The 16,822-nt window shown below is 39.7% G+C and overlaps 1 protein-coding gene and 1 long non-coding RNA gene across 2 annotated transcripts; one reads left to right on the top strand and one right to left on the bottom strand.

Moving 5' to 3' along the window:
* Window positions 1-429: 429 nt before the first annotated feature.
* LOC124046361 lies at window positions 430-10,774 on the bottom strand. The gene is made up of 6 exons (XR_006840995.1): window positions 10,576-10,774; window positions 9,639-9,797; window positions 9,263-9,371; window positions 8,840-9,050; window positions 4,348-4,379; window positions 430-799 (listed from the first exon to the last, which is right to left on the bottom strand). It is a non-coding gene; the product is annotated as an uncharacterized LOC124046361 (long non-coding RNA).
* pax1a (paired box 1a) lies at window positions 10,754-15,647 on the top strand. The gene is made up of 5 exons (XM_046366662.1): window positions 10,754-11,078; window positions 11,542-12,168; window positions 13,138-13,271; window positions 13,551-13,758; window positions 14,956-15,647. The coding sequence occupies exons 1-5, from the start codon at window positions 11,075-11,077 to the stop codon at window positions 15,048-15,050; spliced, it is 1,068 nt and encodes a 355-aa protein (XP_046222618.1). The 5' UTR covers window positions 10,754-11,074; the 3' UTR covers window positions 15,051-15,647.
* Window positions 15,648-16,822: the final 1,175 nt, after the last annotated feature.

The raw sequence follows: 16,822 nt of genomic DNA, 5'->3' as shown, positions 1-16,822 counted from the left end.
TGAGTATTCAGACCCTTTGCTATGAGACTCGAAATTGAGCTCAGGTGCATCCTGTTTCTCTTGATCATCCTTCAGATGATTCTACAACTTGATTGGAGTCCACCTGTGGTAAAATCTTTTGATTGGACATGATTTGGAAAGGCACTCACCTGTCTATATAGGGTCGCACAGCTGACAGTGCATGTCAGAGCAAAAACCAAGCCATGAGGTCGAAGGAATTCTCTGTAGAGCTCCGAGACAGGATGGTGTCGAGGCACAGATCTGGGGAAGGGTACCAAAAAATGTCTGCAACATTGAAGGTCCTCAAGAACAGAATGGCCTCCATCATTCTTATATGGAGTTCCTCTGTGGAGATGGGAGAACCTTCCAGAAGGACAACTATCTCTGCAGCACTCCACCAATCAGGCCATTATGGTAGATTGGCCAGACTCTACAAGATTCTCTGGTCTAATGAAACCAAGGTTGAACTCTTTGGCCTGAATGCCAAGCGTCACATCTGGAGGAAACCTGGCACTATCCCTACGGTGAAGCATGGTGGTGGCAGATGTACGGAGCCAAGTACAGAGAGAAACTTGATGAAAAACTGCTCCAGATCGCTCAGGTCCTCAGATTGGGGTGAAAGTTTACCTTCCAACAGGACAATGACCCTAAGCACACAGTAGCTTCGGGGCAAGTCTTTGAATATTCTTGAGTGGCCCAGCCCCAGCCTGGGCTTGAACTCGATCAAACATCTCTGGAGAGACCTGAAAATAGATGCGCAGCGACACTCCCCATCCAACCTGATAGAGCTTGAGAGAATCTGCAAAGAAGAATGAGAGAAACTCATCAAATACAGGTGTGCCAAGCTTGTAGCGTCATACCCAAGAAGATTTGAGGCTGTAATCACTGCCAAAGGTGCTTCAACTTAGTACTGAGTGAAGGTCTGAATATTTACAGTAACATTCAAAAGTTCGGACACACCTACTCATTTCAGGGTTTTCTTTATTTTATTGTTTTCTACATGATTTTCCAGATTGACTGACCTCTTTGCTTATTTGAGCTGTTCTTACTATAATATGTACTTGGTCTTTTACCAAATAGGGCTATCTTCTGTATGCCACCCCTACCTTGTCACAACACAACTGATTGGCTGAAACGCATTAAGATGGAAAGAAATTACACAAATACATTTCTAACAAGGCACACCTGTTAATTGAAATGCATTCCATGTGATGACCTCATGAAGCTGGTTGAGAGAATGCCAAGAGTGTGCAAAGCTGTCATCAAGGCAAAGGGTTGCTACTTTGAAGAATCTAATTTGTTTAACACTTTTTGGGTTACTACATGATTCCATATGTGTTACGTCGTAGTTTTGATGTCTTCACTATTTATCTACAATGTAAAAAATAAAGAAAAACTTGAATGAGGAAGTGTGTCCAAACTTTTGATGGTACTGTATGTAAAAGTGATATTTCTAAAAACCTGTTTTTGCTTTGTCATTACGGGGTATGTTGTGTATATTGATGATGAGAAAAAACAATTTAATCCATTTTAGAGTAACACGGAACCCAAACTGGCTGCGCGCATGCGCCATCGTGCATACATTTATTTTGTCCCCCTACACCAAACGCCAAACGTCACCAGGTTAAAATATCAAAACAAACTCTGAACCAATGACATTCATTTGGGGACAGGTCGAAAAGCATTAAACATGTATGGCAATTTAGCTAGTTAGCTTGCACTTGCTAGCTAATTTGTCCTATTTAGCTAGCTTGCTGTTGCTAGCTAATTTGTCCTGGGATATAAACATTGAGTTGTTATTTTACCTGAAATGCACAAGCTCCTCTACTCCGCCAATCAATCCACACATAAAACTGCCGACCGAATCGTTTCTAGTCATCTCTCCTCCTTCCAGGCTTTTTCATCTTTGAATTTATATGGTGATTGGCATCTAAAATTTCTCAGTATTACCACAATGACCGGCAAAACAGTTAGTCTTTCAATCACCCACGTGGGTATAACCAATGAGGAGATGGCACGTGGGTAGCTGCTTCTATAAACCAATGAGGAGATGGGAGAGGCAGGACATTCAGCGCGATCTGCGTCAGAAATAGGAATGACTTCTATTTTAGCCCTTGGCATCGCAGACGCTAGTTGGCGCGCGTGAGCAGTGTGGGTGCAATAATTCTACATTTATTTTGTGACGCTCGCGCATGCGACGTGTCCCGTCTGGTCAGAATGTAGGGCTATAACGTAACAAAATGTCGAAAAGGTCAAGTGGTTTGAATACTTTCTGAATGCACTGTATGTACAAATTGGTAGGGATAAAGTGTCTCAGCAACAGGATAGATAGATAGATAGATAATAAACACTTGCCATGCTGTAGCATAGAGAACAGTCTATAGTATACTATAAGGTGTCACATATTTATAAAGTAAAAAGAAAAGAAGTCAATGCAATAATACATCTACAGTATGTAATCCAGAATTGTTCCATATCATGGGAAGATATCCAAGTAGACCAAACATGAGTCAGTAGCCTTCTTTGGAGTTTTAAGTGTTCCAGTAAATTGATAGCAGACCGAGAGAACACCACTCAAAACCGGCCATGCCACACTGCCAAAAACCAACAATGGAATGCCAACGGCGTCACAGATTATAAAACCTGTAGTAGAAACATTACAACACAAATACCGAAGAAGGCTCTCCAACGTCATATACAAACATTATCAAGCCAATTAAAACAATTGCATTGATCCAATTAGGATGAATATCTGGGAAACATGCCTTATAAACGATACACTGATGTAGCCAAATTAAGCTTATTAGAAGACTTAATCAAGAATACAGAATAGATTTAGTCACAGAATCACACAAAGCCTAAATGTTATTAAAGGAATACATGAGTATGTGATCACTTCATATTGAGTGTTTCAAATGAATTCCTGAACTTTTGCAACACAAACCCATGAAACTATGTCAGTTTATAATTTCAGAGGCCTTCATCATCTTTTGATAGCCCATGCTCTGGTCTCGTCTTGTCTAATCTCATATGTAGAGGCAGTTGTAGTAGAGGTAGTATTCGAATGCATTCTGTCCAGGTAGTAATCTAATAATCACAAAATCACGAATAAACACAAAAAGGGCAAACATTATGATTATCTTCATTCGCATTACTAGTTTTAAAAAACACACACTACCTGATTCAACAATCTGACCATCATCCCTCAGCCATTGCATTCATACACACTGTATCTGTGTGATCCCTTACACGTCTTTGCAGTTTTTGCATTCCGTTATTGCTAATCAGTTTCATGCTAGCTGAGGTTTGAGAGAGGATGATGTATCTTTGTCTTGGTTAACCCCTACGTCGGATGTTACACACAGGCGTGTCTCATTATGATCCTCTAAGATAATATTTCAATATGGACAAATTGAATTTGTGGTCACTGATTACTGTGGTTTTATCTTTGTAGGGGACACTGTTCCATTCTCTCCAGATATGCCTCTCCTTGCGTGTATTACAGTAAGCCTTCATCTATTAAAGCAGTGAATGCATTGTGGGACTCAACTATCTGTGAGTAATGAAAATAGCTGCTTTATGGTTGTGTTTACTAGATATGCTTCGCTGATGGGTACGTGAGAGTAGTGTGTAGGGTGGTGGGAGGGGGTGGGGGGGGCAACCAGTCTAAATAGACAGAGATCAAACTGAGAATGTTAACAATCACCCTATTCATATTTTCTGACGACATTTTATTGGATCACAGCACAATAAATTTAAAAAAGACCTATTTTATATTTTCCTTGATATATTTCCATGCTTAATGAAAGCCAGATTTGTCCCCAATATTTAGCAACACTGTCATGGATTTCAAGTGCAGCCAACACTATAGAATATAAACAATGTAGCATGTTATGGATTTCAAGTGCAGCCAACAATATAGAATATAAACAATGTAGCATGTTATGGATTTCAAGTGCAGCCAACAATATAGAATATAAACAATGAAGCATTACCTCAACTAACCTGTGCTCCCCACACATTGACACCTGCATATAGGCTCACTACTGTTCTTTTATTGTTTATCTTTAATTATTAGTTCATTTTACGTTTTATTTCAATTTGTTATGTTTTTTGTTGTTGTTTTACTTCAGTTTTTTTGTAAATACTTTCTTAACAGTTATTTTTCTTAAAATTGCGTTGTTGGCTAAGGGCTTGTAAAGTAAGCATTTCACTCTAAGGTTCACTCTACCTGTTGTATTCAGTGCATGCGACAAATAGCTGGTCTCTTATTGGTGCCATAGGACACACACTCACAAACACATGAACACACACACACACACAAACGCACAAATATCCAGCACTTACCAGCCATCTCTGCCAACAATGTCCATTAATTCCTGTAAAGGAAATACATCATGAAGTGGAGCCATTTTAGTCCACAGCCATTCATTCTTGTTTTTACACTCCACAGTACAGATAATACACATTTAACAAATGAAATCCAAATGAGTTCACTTGCAAGCCCAGCTGTGCTACTTTGCGAAGCATATTTATTTGGGGACAAAATGTGTTCGTTTTTCTCTGTATAAAAGCTTGGTTTCTGAGATGGAGGAGTACTGTACAAATCTAACGTATTTGTCTGAGTGGGTTTTTGGATTGCTGCACATACAGCCTAGAATCAAAAGGGATGCATATTCCTACACGGCTAGACAAGGCTCCCTCCCCATGTAACAATTAGACTCCCCTCTGCACACGGGACGTGTTTCGAAAAGGTCACAAGCAATTACTGAACCGGATAAAAGCTGGCATGTCTCACATGGCACTGCACACTCTCATTAGGCGTGTACTGCAGCCTAGAGTGGGTCTCTGGGCCATAAAATCCCTGTGCTGCTCCCTGCCTTCCAACCCTCCTCTAATAGGTCTGCACCCACCAGCGTTAGCAGCACAAGGGAAACTACACATCACCTCTGGATCAGATATAAGGGGAAAGGAGTACTGGCAAACACTGTGAGAGGATGAGGGCCTACTGTGCATCACAGTGCTTACTCAAAACCTGACAAGGGAAGGACATGGTATTTCCCCAATCATAAAGACAGGCTTAATTTGTATGGATGTTTTAAAAGATGGGATTAATAGAAATAAAAGAGTATGATTATTATGTGTATCTATTAATATAGTCATACTCATGAACCATATAGGTTCATATAGGTCCCATACAAATGCAAGCCAAAGAGGAGATAAAGGCATGGGAGGAGTCTCTAAACTGCACGAAAATGCAACAGAGATCCTTTATTGATGTGATCCATGCACAGGATACCTTGCTCTCAAGGCCGATTCCAAACAGAATACTTGTGGCCTTATTGAAATTTAATTTTAGTACACCCAGTTTTACACTCTCTGGCCCATGTCGATCCTAGTGCGCTAGATGCACTCATTGTGGACCCTGTCTAACACTTTCCATACTGAGGTATGAGATCACAAAACTCACAAACACGAAATCAAAACCGGAGGTCTTCAATAAAACACTATGGCCCATCAAGTAGAAAAGGGCCATTTGAAACCTTAACTAATAGACAGTACTGTATATCGTATACATCTGCCTTTTCAACGTCTGAAGGCCAAATGCATGGGGACGATTTTTCCGCTAGTAATTCATATGGAAAAGTTCAAAATGTGAATCATGCTATTAACAGTTCATTTAAATCGAGCATCCTATTATATGAAAAATATAATTGACATAAATATCACACACACACACACACACACACAAACAAACAAACAAACACACACACACACTTACTCACGTACCTCCAGGCCACACACACACACACACACACACACACACACACACACACACACACACACACACACACACACACACACACACACACACAGAAATAATACTCACGTGCCTCCAGGCCACACACACACACACACACACACACACACACACACACACACACACACACACACACACACACACACACACACACACACACACACACACACACACACACACACACACACACACACACACACACACACACACACACACACACACACACACTTACACGCGCGCGCATACAATTAAATAAAATGTAAATAATATGTAATATTGCTAACCTAAAATGCCCGATAAGCTATAGTGAATTAAGTTGTGGGTAAGTGCAATTCATTATTAAACAGTCGATTTGCATATGCTTCGTCTATTCCACTGGGAATAAGGGCCAGTAATTTCATTAAAGAAGAAAGAAAAGTAATTGAATAAGGAATGAACTAGCCTCCGCTATATGAAAACTAAACATCTAAGAAGTCCTTCATTCAAGGATAAGATCATGCACACTTGAAGAGAGGATTCCTCAACGTCACTTAAAACAAAGATCAATCAATACTGAAGGACTGGGTCTGTGCACCTGCAATCTTCAACCGTATTCAAATTCAAGTTAAAACAAGCGACGGATATCCACCCAAATTAGTTTGCATCTCTCTATCATTGAAAACTATTAATAAACATTTAAAAACAATGTATCAATTCATGGGGAGATGAGGCATGTGTTGACAGTAAACCACAGCAAGAAATTGTTGATTTTTTTTAATGGCCAAATATTATTTCGATGATCAATCGTTGAAATAGGCAACTTCTGGAAAGATTTCTAAACGAAATATAATCGAAAAGGCAACTTAACCAAATGTAAGTGGGCTAGCTGCAAAATCGAAATTTCATGCAAAATCGAAAAATAAAATAAAATAGACGAATCAGACGGGTTTATTCAGAATTACTGGTGCATCGCGGTGTGTTTTTCTTTAGTAGTAAACCGTGGAGGGGTGTGATCGGAAAAACAACTATGCATTATCGTTTATTACGCATAGGCTTATCTATTGAGCAGCATATGGGCTCAGAATATGGGCTGTCGGAGAGAATAGGCCTAAGTAGTTAAATACCGGACTACCGTAAGCCCTAAAGCCTAATACAAGGCTATATGATGTCATTTAAGACGATTGTGAATACCTACAGTAACGTGTGAAATATAATTAGCCTGCAATGTTCACAAGACGCAACTAAGGTTACAAAGGTCTCCGCTTCAGCTAAACAGACTTATAACCCTGATGTGTGCACGGCGTTTAATGCATAAGGCATTGAGAACACTACCCATAGGCCCTACATGTACAGTGACGAAACCGCCAGTTTGCCGAAAACGACAGCTTCCTTGCAACACATCCAGTGATGCGGTGGTGATGTGTGTGCCAAACTAAAGTAAGCGCACACCAGCCTCCTGCGTCATGGGTTGTAACCACAGAGGTGACATGAGACGAGAGGTGGACACCTGTTGGGACCCAGGTCCACGCGCATGCTGGCCTTTCTCCAGCCGCTACCGCAACTGGAGAATGTGCTGGTTTGAGGCGCCCGAGACCAGGATATAGCCCATACAGAAACACAAACACAAACACCAACTATTCGATCAAACTAGTAATGGAAAAGCATAACCTTTTGGTGTCAGTTCATATTTTTTTTTGGCGTGATGCCAGTCGTTAATGATTGAAATGATGCATACAGATTGACCTGAGACACATCTAACTCCTGGAAATCAAACATGAGAGACAAGAGATGTTTTGGGCTGATTCGTTATCTAAAATATATTCTATTTCAACTATGTTAGAAAGTGATAATATCTTTCAACCGTTACAAAAACTACATTTTATTCATGCAAATGTTAATCGATTCACAACGGGCATTTAGGGAACTTCATAACTGTTTGTTTGGTTTTGTCACGTGACTTTTGCAGCGCCACAGTTGAACACGACCTTCCTACTTTACCAGCAGGTCATTCTTCTCCCAGACATGTATTTGGGCACTTTTTTAATCAGGAACGTGCACCCAAAAAAAAGACTCCATAGACCTAGAAAGACTTCAGTCAATTTTGAGGGCCTTTATGTACATAATGCAATATTGAAAGTGTTAAAACTATTGCGTAATAGGCTAGCGAGCTGATACACAGTGTATCTGTCACTACATTTTACTGATACAATCGTACAGCCTAAAATAATATTTCTCCCCAGTCCCTTTATAAAAGTCATAATTATCCTTTTCAATTGATCATTGGTGCTTATGTATCTAGTACACAAATATTCAACAATGTTGAAGATTCGTTTTGCATATACATTTCTCTACAGAGATAATTAAAATATCATAAGTAATTGGCCTTTGATTGACGAAAGCACAAACTCGAAAATGTTCAACTAGTTATAGGCTACAGAAATAATCAAATATAAATCATATGTTATTAAAATGCCATGTAGCCTATTGCTTATAATCCCACTATACATGTTGCATTGTTTCTGAATTTTCCTGAAAAAAAGGAAGATGAATAAAAAACAAATGCATGTAAACCTACTTGACCAAATATCTAACGGTGCTAATAGTAATAAATAAGGAAGTATTCATTCATTTTAAAAGCTATGGATAACAGTTTAATTAGCTTGTTGACATTATATAATATTGCCTGTTAGCAACATAAATGTTTCATATTTTCAGCGTCAAAGTGCAGACGTTTAAACGATTATCTTCTCAGACATGCCTTCATAAAAACACAATGCAAAACTCGAAAGAAAGTAAATATACTTTGTAATTTGGTAATTGATGAAAGTCGACCCATTGATTTGTAATTTGCTCTGTAGATTTAGTAAGCGGCTGAATCAGCTCTATACCAGATAGGCCTACCAGTTTTACCGTGCCTCCAAAGTACAAATTTACTCGCAATACATACAAATACAGCTCGTATTTAAACTTAAACTATTTCACGTTGTAGTTCTTGTCAAAAAAGTTTCTTAAAAATATATTTGAAACATGCATTTATACCTGACACATCACGATATGGTTGTGTTCCAGTGGTCCTCTTAGCCAAATAATCTGCACAGTTGTGGCAGTATGTTGGAATCTGTTAAAACTAGATGACTGCATGCGAGGTGTAATTCCTATTCTTTCCAGATGAGGGATGAGTTTCTGTTGAGCAGTCCTATGGATTTCTAAAATAGTTTTCAACAGAATTCCACAGAATCCAAGCAAAAGCCTGTCAAGAAGATAAACAAAACAGATATATAGACCTAATGTAGTTCTGTCGCGTATCACTTCATCAAGATAGTCAATAAATGATGCTAATTTCATTGAGAAACATTCAATTTTGCATTGTATGCATTATGTTTGATTTCCTATTGCTAGCAGACAACCTGGAGAGCAGTGAGCATCAATATCACACTAACTATATTTTCACAGTAACTGTACCATAATGAGCGATCGCCCTGTCCTCTTATTTCGCCTCCATCCAAGGTTGCTGTGGTGACCCAACCTGATGTTTTCCATGTGTCTCGATCCCTTTAAGACCTGTAGTGAACTGGCCAAGAAAGAGAGGATAGTGACACTGCACCTTGTTACGGTTGGGACGACAGTTAACTTTTACTACAGACATTTTGCAAGCTTATAAACGATACTTTTTTAACTTCCACAGGAAACACAGAGAACATGCTGTGATAATGCTAGGCTCTGGAATTCAGTCAATACCCTATAGTCTGGGAGCATTACAAGCCACAAAGGTATTGATTACATGGGTCCTATAGCATGTTTGATGCTAAGGATGGAGGTGTAAAAAAAAGGCCCTTACCAGTTAGTGAGTCCCTTGGTCTGGCTTGTAATCGAAACTTCATGTGACACTATTCTATTAGCCCATGGTCTGCTCGTTCTGGCGTCTAATGGCTCGCGGATCAAATCATGGGCTTCAGCTCAGCTCCCAGGTGTGACGCACGGGCGGTCAGTTTGTTCCCTCAATGCCAAAAAACAAACACATGTTAACATGTGGTGACATTGTAAAGCATACTGGAAAATATATTAGTAATTAAAGACAATTGTAATAACATAATAATAGGCATTACAATATAAAAACATCGAGGCGGGATCTAGCCTAGTGGTTGGAGCGTTGGACTAGTAACCGAAAGGATGCAAGATCGATTCCCTGAGCTGACAAGGTAAAAAACAGTAATCTGTCGTTCTGCCCTTGAATAAGGCAGTTAACCCACTCTTCCTAAGCCGTTATTGATAATAATTAATAATTTGTTCTTAACTTACTTGCCTGGTTAGAAAATACAAATATTTCTAATTAAAATGGCGTTGGCAAATGTTGGGGAAATGTATCAACGTTGATGGAGTTAAACGATTCTGAAACATGATGTTTTTATGAAAATAATAAACAAGGCGTAGTAAATGTTTTTATAAATTAAACGTCATAGAAATATATAATTTCTATCCCATACCAATATTCTTTGCAATTGCACTTCATGCACGAGCCTATACATGTGCTAATACATTTCGTCCACACATATAACAGGTTTATAACAGAATATGTGTAAGTGATCTCTGATCTTGACCTAAAGAGTTCAAGATCAGAGATTTTTTGGGGGGGTGGATGCGATTCTAGTGCTCTGATCAAAATATATAGGTTTCACTGCATGCTATATTACCGAGTGTCACTCACAAACTATTATACACACAATTAACATTAGTGGAAGTGCCTATTTGAAGTCCATCCAAAAGCACAAGCTCACCTCATTTGAAATAATCTCTTCCATGGTTTTGAATAGTCACTCCATCTTTTCTATTTAACCTGCCAATGCATCATGTTTGATAAACGTTTTCCCTCAGACACTTCCCCCTATGTAAAACACCCAGAGGTTGAATTGAGCAAACCGGATGGTGCATGTGTGTAACAGCCTTTCCACAGTCAGGACGGCCAATGAAATCATACCAGAGCTCCAACGTAACTGGTAAAATTGACGTGGAGGGACGCGTCAAATGAATCCCAGCAAACTTCAGCCTCCGGTATAACTCAAATTTGCCTTTATCGGATTAAGATCACTTCAGTGCCATTGTACCGAGGAGTTTCTCTCAAAGCACTGTGACAGAAGAGTGGAAAGAACATCGTGAGGAGACTTTTTAGAAGTCCCATTTGTTCTTTAACTTTTTGCTTCCTTCGTGCAGAAGGGAGAACCACCGCATTCAGCCATTGAGGGGCAACTATTTCAAAGCATCTCGAACCACAGGCAAATGGGTAAGATTGCGTTAACATCTACATGCTTCAGTGAAAGAAAGCTTATGGAAGCATAACCGTGCTTAACACGCCTGCATAACGTCAGAAAGAACCAGAAAGTTTATTTCGGGGTGTAGGTAAAGTGGAAAGACACATCCCTTTCCAGAACGAATGGAAAGATATGCTAATGTGAAAATATTCATAATCTGGGAGTTCATATTCAATGGTTGATTAAATGGATAGTTAATGTTAAGGATGCAATTAATTTACATGACACTTAAAAAGTGTCAAAAGTATCTCTCAGATCCAAGGTAAGTTAAATATAAGGTAAGTTAAATATATCTTCCTGCTGTGAATAGTAATAATAACTTGCATTAGCACGCATTGTCCATGGTTACATTTACTGTATGTATGGAGAGCATGAAAATAGTTTGTCTGCTTTTCGTGACAGTTGAATATATCCATGTATCTTCATTCCCTGCAGAGCAAACCTATGGGGAGGTGAATCAGTTGGGTGGTGTATTCGTCAATGGACGACCGCTGCCCAACGCCATACGACTACGGATAGTGGAATTGGCCCAGCTTGGAATCAGACCCTGCGATATCAGTAGGCAACTTCGTGTCTCTCATGGCTGTGTGAGCAAGATACTAGCACGATACAATGAAACGGGTTCTATTTTACCCGGTGCCATCGGGGGGAGCAAACCACGGGTTACTACACCGAATGTGGTGAAGAACATAAGGGATTACAAACTAGGTGACCCGGGGATCTTTGCCTGGGAGATCCGGGACAGGCTTCTCGCAGACGGAGTTTGTGACAAATACAACGTGCCCTCAGTAAGCTCCATCAGCAGGATTTTACGGAACAAGATTGGAAATCTTTCCCAGCCGAACCAGTATGAGAGCAGCAAGCAAGCCCCCACACAGGCCGGCCTCTCTTACAACCACATATACCCCTATTCATACCCCAACGCTATGTCACCCAATGGCAAAATGGGCAGCAGTCCCGGAGTACCCGTAACGGCCGGGCATGTAAGCATATCAAGGGCCTGGCCATCAGCACACACTGTCACCAACATTCTGGGTATCAGGGCCTTCATGGATCATCAAGGTGTGTAATATTGAATTTATTTACCAGACAAATGATTTTGTGCTGATCTGAATGGCACCATGCACACACAGTTGTAACTAATTTTCCAATAATTATCCAAGTACATTTGGGGTCACAGGTTCGAGCTATTTGACGTGCCGTTCAGTTTATAACTCATTCTATGATGAATTGATTTATACATCCTGTTTTGACGTTAGTTCATCAGAGAGGAAATGTGCCCTATACATCTTTGTAGGCCTTGGTTTGGTGCCTCACAAGGAAAACAACTTACTCTGTAGGTCTACTCACTCGTGCCTGTAGGCAAACACCTTGCTTAGGCTAGGATACTTATTAAAGCCTCCTCGTTCCCCGTGGGACCTAAGGTCAATATAAGGTCCTACTCCGTCATGTTTTTAGTGATGTGTTGCCTCGAGGCCCCAGATGGATTGTTAGCCACGGCATGGCTGCAGTTCTGCCATCAAATAAACGAATTAATTTAGCAAGTAGCCTAGCATGTAGCTAATTTTGAAAGGGCATAGTTGTGACACATTCTTTAGAACGACGTGATATAATAATATATCATTTTATGTGACACTGACAATTTCCGCTTGATATGAACGTGTGATAGATAGCCTTGTTGCATTTATCCAATTTCCTATAGATTCCTGACCAACCCTATATAAAGTTCTGGATTCAGAAACAAAAACAACAGGCCTTGCTTGGATGCGCACAATTTGGCACACTATTCTTCTTTTGAAAACATATTGTTTTGATAGCATTTGAAGGAATATTGCCGATATAACGCACAATATTAAGTAGAACATGCCATTTAGTAGGTCCCGTTTACTATTTCAGTCACTAAGGCTAGGCTACTGTGTTTCTATTGGATCATTCGATAGGCCTGGTGATGAAAAGGCCTAACTGATCAACAATAGATCAGAGACATTTTGATCCGACATTGAAAAGTGCAATCTGATGTTTCCTAATCAGCTATTGCTGGAGCAGAGGGATATCCACCGAAAATGGAGGACTGGAGTAGTGTCAACAGAGGGACGTTTCCCTCTGCTCATGCAGTCAACGGAATTGACAAATCAGTCATTGATGCGGACATAAAATATGCCCAGGTAAAGACAACAGGGACTCCTATGAATGCAGAATACTAGCTGCGTCCTGTATCTACAGAGAGACTGGGCTCGAAGTGTAATATAGTGTGTGTTGAAAGGGATTAGTCTGTTTAATAAAATATTGTTTCCTCCAGCATTTTTCAAAGCAGATGAATATAAATTGGGTTGAATGTATATATAGGCCTACACACTTAGGGTACGTCATAGATGTGACATGTTTCGTTCTGGGAAACCTAAGTCTGACATTTTCTGCCTTTGTTTGTATTTTTTTTGTTGCAGCCTTCATCAACATTATCCAGTTATGTCCCAGCTTGTTCCTACTCATCTTCGAACCAGTATGGCGTTTATAGTGGGCCAGGTAGCTATGTGACCCCTGGACACCATTGGCAGTCCCAGAACTCGAGTTTGTCCCTCCCAAGCAGCGGCATGACGATGCACGCGGGAGACATACACTCTTCAATGGCGTTCAAACATCCATCGCGAGAAGGTAGGCGATATCTTGTTTGATAGTGTTCGGTTCTGATCACAACTGCGATAACGTAGTTTTAGCGTAATTTGAAAACCACTGGCAGCTGACTCGTTTCCCTTAAATTGTCCTTAATCTATGGAAACATGAATCGTTATGTAAAATACAAATTAAGTTCATATTTTCTTATTTTTATTTTCTTTATATAGCCTATACACCCCCCCCCACCACCACTATACACACACACACATACACACACACACACACACACACACACACACACACACACACACACACACGTTTATAAGGCTACGATTAATCTAGCAGCAGATGTCTAATTGTGGAAATTAAGTTATGTTACTGTCAAAACTCTCAATATGTATCATAGAGTACGAATAATGGGAGACTCAAAACTAGGGTATTAGTGTAAAAGCAGTGTAGGACTACATTTGGGTCTCGAAATTGTAGCAGCCTAAAATGATTGAGCTACAATAGCCTTGATGGCGCGGACCTATAGTGAATATATATCGATGTTAGAGAAATACGAAATATTTTAGGCTGAAATATGCCTAAATATGTCCTTGAAATAAGTGACCTCGGTTGAATGATCTCGGCCCTTATACAGGTATTCTAGTTATGCTTCGATTAAAACGTTTCCTTGTCATTTTTATATTTATATTTTAATTTCAAATTAATTTATGAAGTTAATCAAAGTGTTATAAAAAGTTTGTTATTAGCCTACATTTACAGATGATATGACGTTGACGAAAATGATGCCTATGCATGGATAAATTCAAATGAATCGAGGTGTGAACCCGAGAAGACGGAATTTGAAGGTTAAATTGCAGCTTGCGATAAATGTTGTCAGTAAATTAATGAAAAGTGGAGGCCTAAAATGTAAATGTCATGTGAAGGTTAAAAAGGAAAATAATAATTGCGTCAAATAATGTATGGATAATTAAAATATGGTGTCAAATTAATAGCCTTATAGCCTAACATTGACTATTATAAATATGATTATTATAATTATTATTTATAACCTATTTTGTATTTAAATGTTGCATGCATGGTGTCGTCTTACTTTCAGGTAGGTAGGATATAGGCCTAAGAGAAAACTATTTAGTTTTTAAATAAATATTGCCAATCTTTCTGAGTTTTGCTGAAGTAAAGAGTAATTGCTTGTGTGCTATGCAAACGTCTTCTGTTTATGTTCTGCAGGAGACAGAAAGCCCACCAGTCCACTAAGCAAGCAGCAGCAGCACGAGGCGTTGAGCAGTGTACACGGACTCAATCTCCCTACCTCATCCTCTTAAACCAGGGAGCTCGTGCCGCAAACCGAGGACTCAGAACTTACAATTGGCCTATGTAACGAGCTGCAGACCTTGCCTTACCTAATTGAATTGCATTTCAAGAATTCAAACAGTAAGTGGAAGCACTATTTATGATTTGTTTGCCAAAGTGTTAAATATTGAATGTGCCCTTATAACCCGACGCATATGCATACAAAAGTAGCCAACCAAAGATGACCTACAGTCGATATGTGGCTTTACGAATGTAAACTTATGAGGACTAATGTCCTCATGTAGTGGATGTGGTTGGTGGTTTTGTCATATTTTCATTGAAATAACCTACTTGATGTATATTTCTGTAAAATACAGGATTTAAATGGAATAATGTCTGTCATTGATTTTTCATTTTGCTATAGTCTAAATAAGGGGTCGCATTGACAATTGAACTGTATCCTGTATACGCAAAACATGATATTTTCTTGATTGGTTTCAAATCTGGTTTCTGCATACAAACTCAACGATGTGAACAAAGTGATGAATTGTAAATGTAAAATAACTGCAAAAGCTTTAATTATATATTTTTATAAATCCATTGTAAATATTCTAAATAAAGGCATTATAAAAAAAGAACTGCTCCTGTCATGAATGAACATGCCAAACACATACTGCAAAACATTTTCCCAAGTCACATGTGTTTGATAAGCGATTTAAGGCTCAGATATGATTTCACTGGGTGCCACAGAACAGTAAAAAAGTTGTTGAACGTAGCAATTAGATTTCGATAGGCAGCAAGATGGCCAAAATCGATATGCGACGTTATCGGTATGAGTGAAATCACTGCAGATAGCATCATGCTGGGCCAACGTGTGGGTGCTAATCCCTTTTCCTCTCATGGGCGCCTTGCTTCTGTGTTAATGGAGCTTACTGCATTCGGCGCCTCCAGTGATGGTATCTTGGCTCCTTCTGGATACTTGCCATGAGGCAAATCAAATAACCGATCAAGTGCATGTTATTTTGCAATAGAGGCTGGGGCTGGGATTACACACACACACACACACACACACACACACACACACACACACACACACACACACACACACACACACACACACACACACACACACACACACACACACACACACACACACACACACACACACACACACACACACACACACACACACACACACACACACACACACACACACACACACACACACACACACACACACACGTTAAGGGATGATGTGATAATTGAAACACCTCATTGCATTACATTACTTACAAACAATGGGAATACACTTTGCACATTGTGGAATAACAGTGAAATTACATGGCCTAGATTTGGGTAATTCATTGCTTATATGTTGGTTGCGTAGTGTTCAGTATGCCATTTTCATTAGAGATACTGTGCTTTCAGCACCTGCCATTCAAAGGTCTGTGCACGGGCCGTTGCAGATTATTGACCATGTCCACACGACTAGGACCAGCCCAACCTCACATTCAAGTCGTGCATATATGCAGTCCCAGCCAAGCACAGCCCAGCCAGCCTAGGATGGATGGCTCCGAAGGATTTGCATTCTCTAATACTAACAATCAGCATATTTATAACGTCCACAAAGGTATTTATAATTCCAGGCCCAACACCCCATCCAAAAGTTAGTGCGTCTCACTGGAGCCAACTATTGACTAACATGTTGTGCGTGCCATAGGCTACAGCCATCCCATAAACTGTACATTCCAATTCACAAAGTAAAATGCACATCGCAATTAGCCTACATAGTCTGTATTTGTCA

The sequence above is a fragment of the Oncorhynchus gorbuscha genome, linkage group LG10 (assembly GCF_021184085.1).
Source record: "Oncorhynchus gorbuscha isolate QuinsamMale2020 ecotype Even-year linkage group LG10, OgorEven_v1.0, whole genome shotgun sequence".
Taxonomy (NCBI): Eukaryota; Metazoa; Chordata; class Actinopteri; order Salmoniformes; family Salmonidae; genus Oncorhynchus; species Oncorhynchus gorbuscha.
This window is presented reverse-complemented; position numbering and strand designations above follow the sequence as displayed.

Bases quoted from the DNA above. Each gene is read 5' to 3' on its own strand.
- pax1a (XM_046366662.1), top strand. The intron at 12,169-13,137 runs GTGTGTAATATT...TTTCCTAATCAG, and splicing joins GGCCTTCATGGATCATCAAG to CTATTGCTGGAGCAGAGGGA. The intron at 13,759-14,955 runs GTAGGCGATATC...TATGTTCTGCAG, and splicing joins CAAACATCCATCGCGAGAAG to GAGACAGAAAGCCCACCAGT.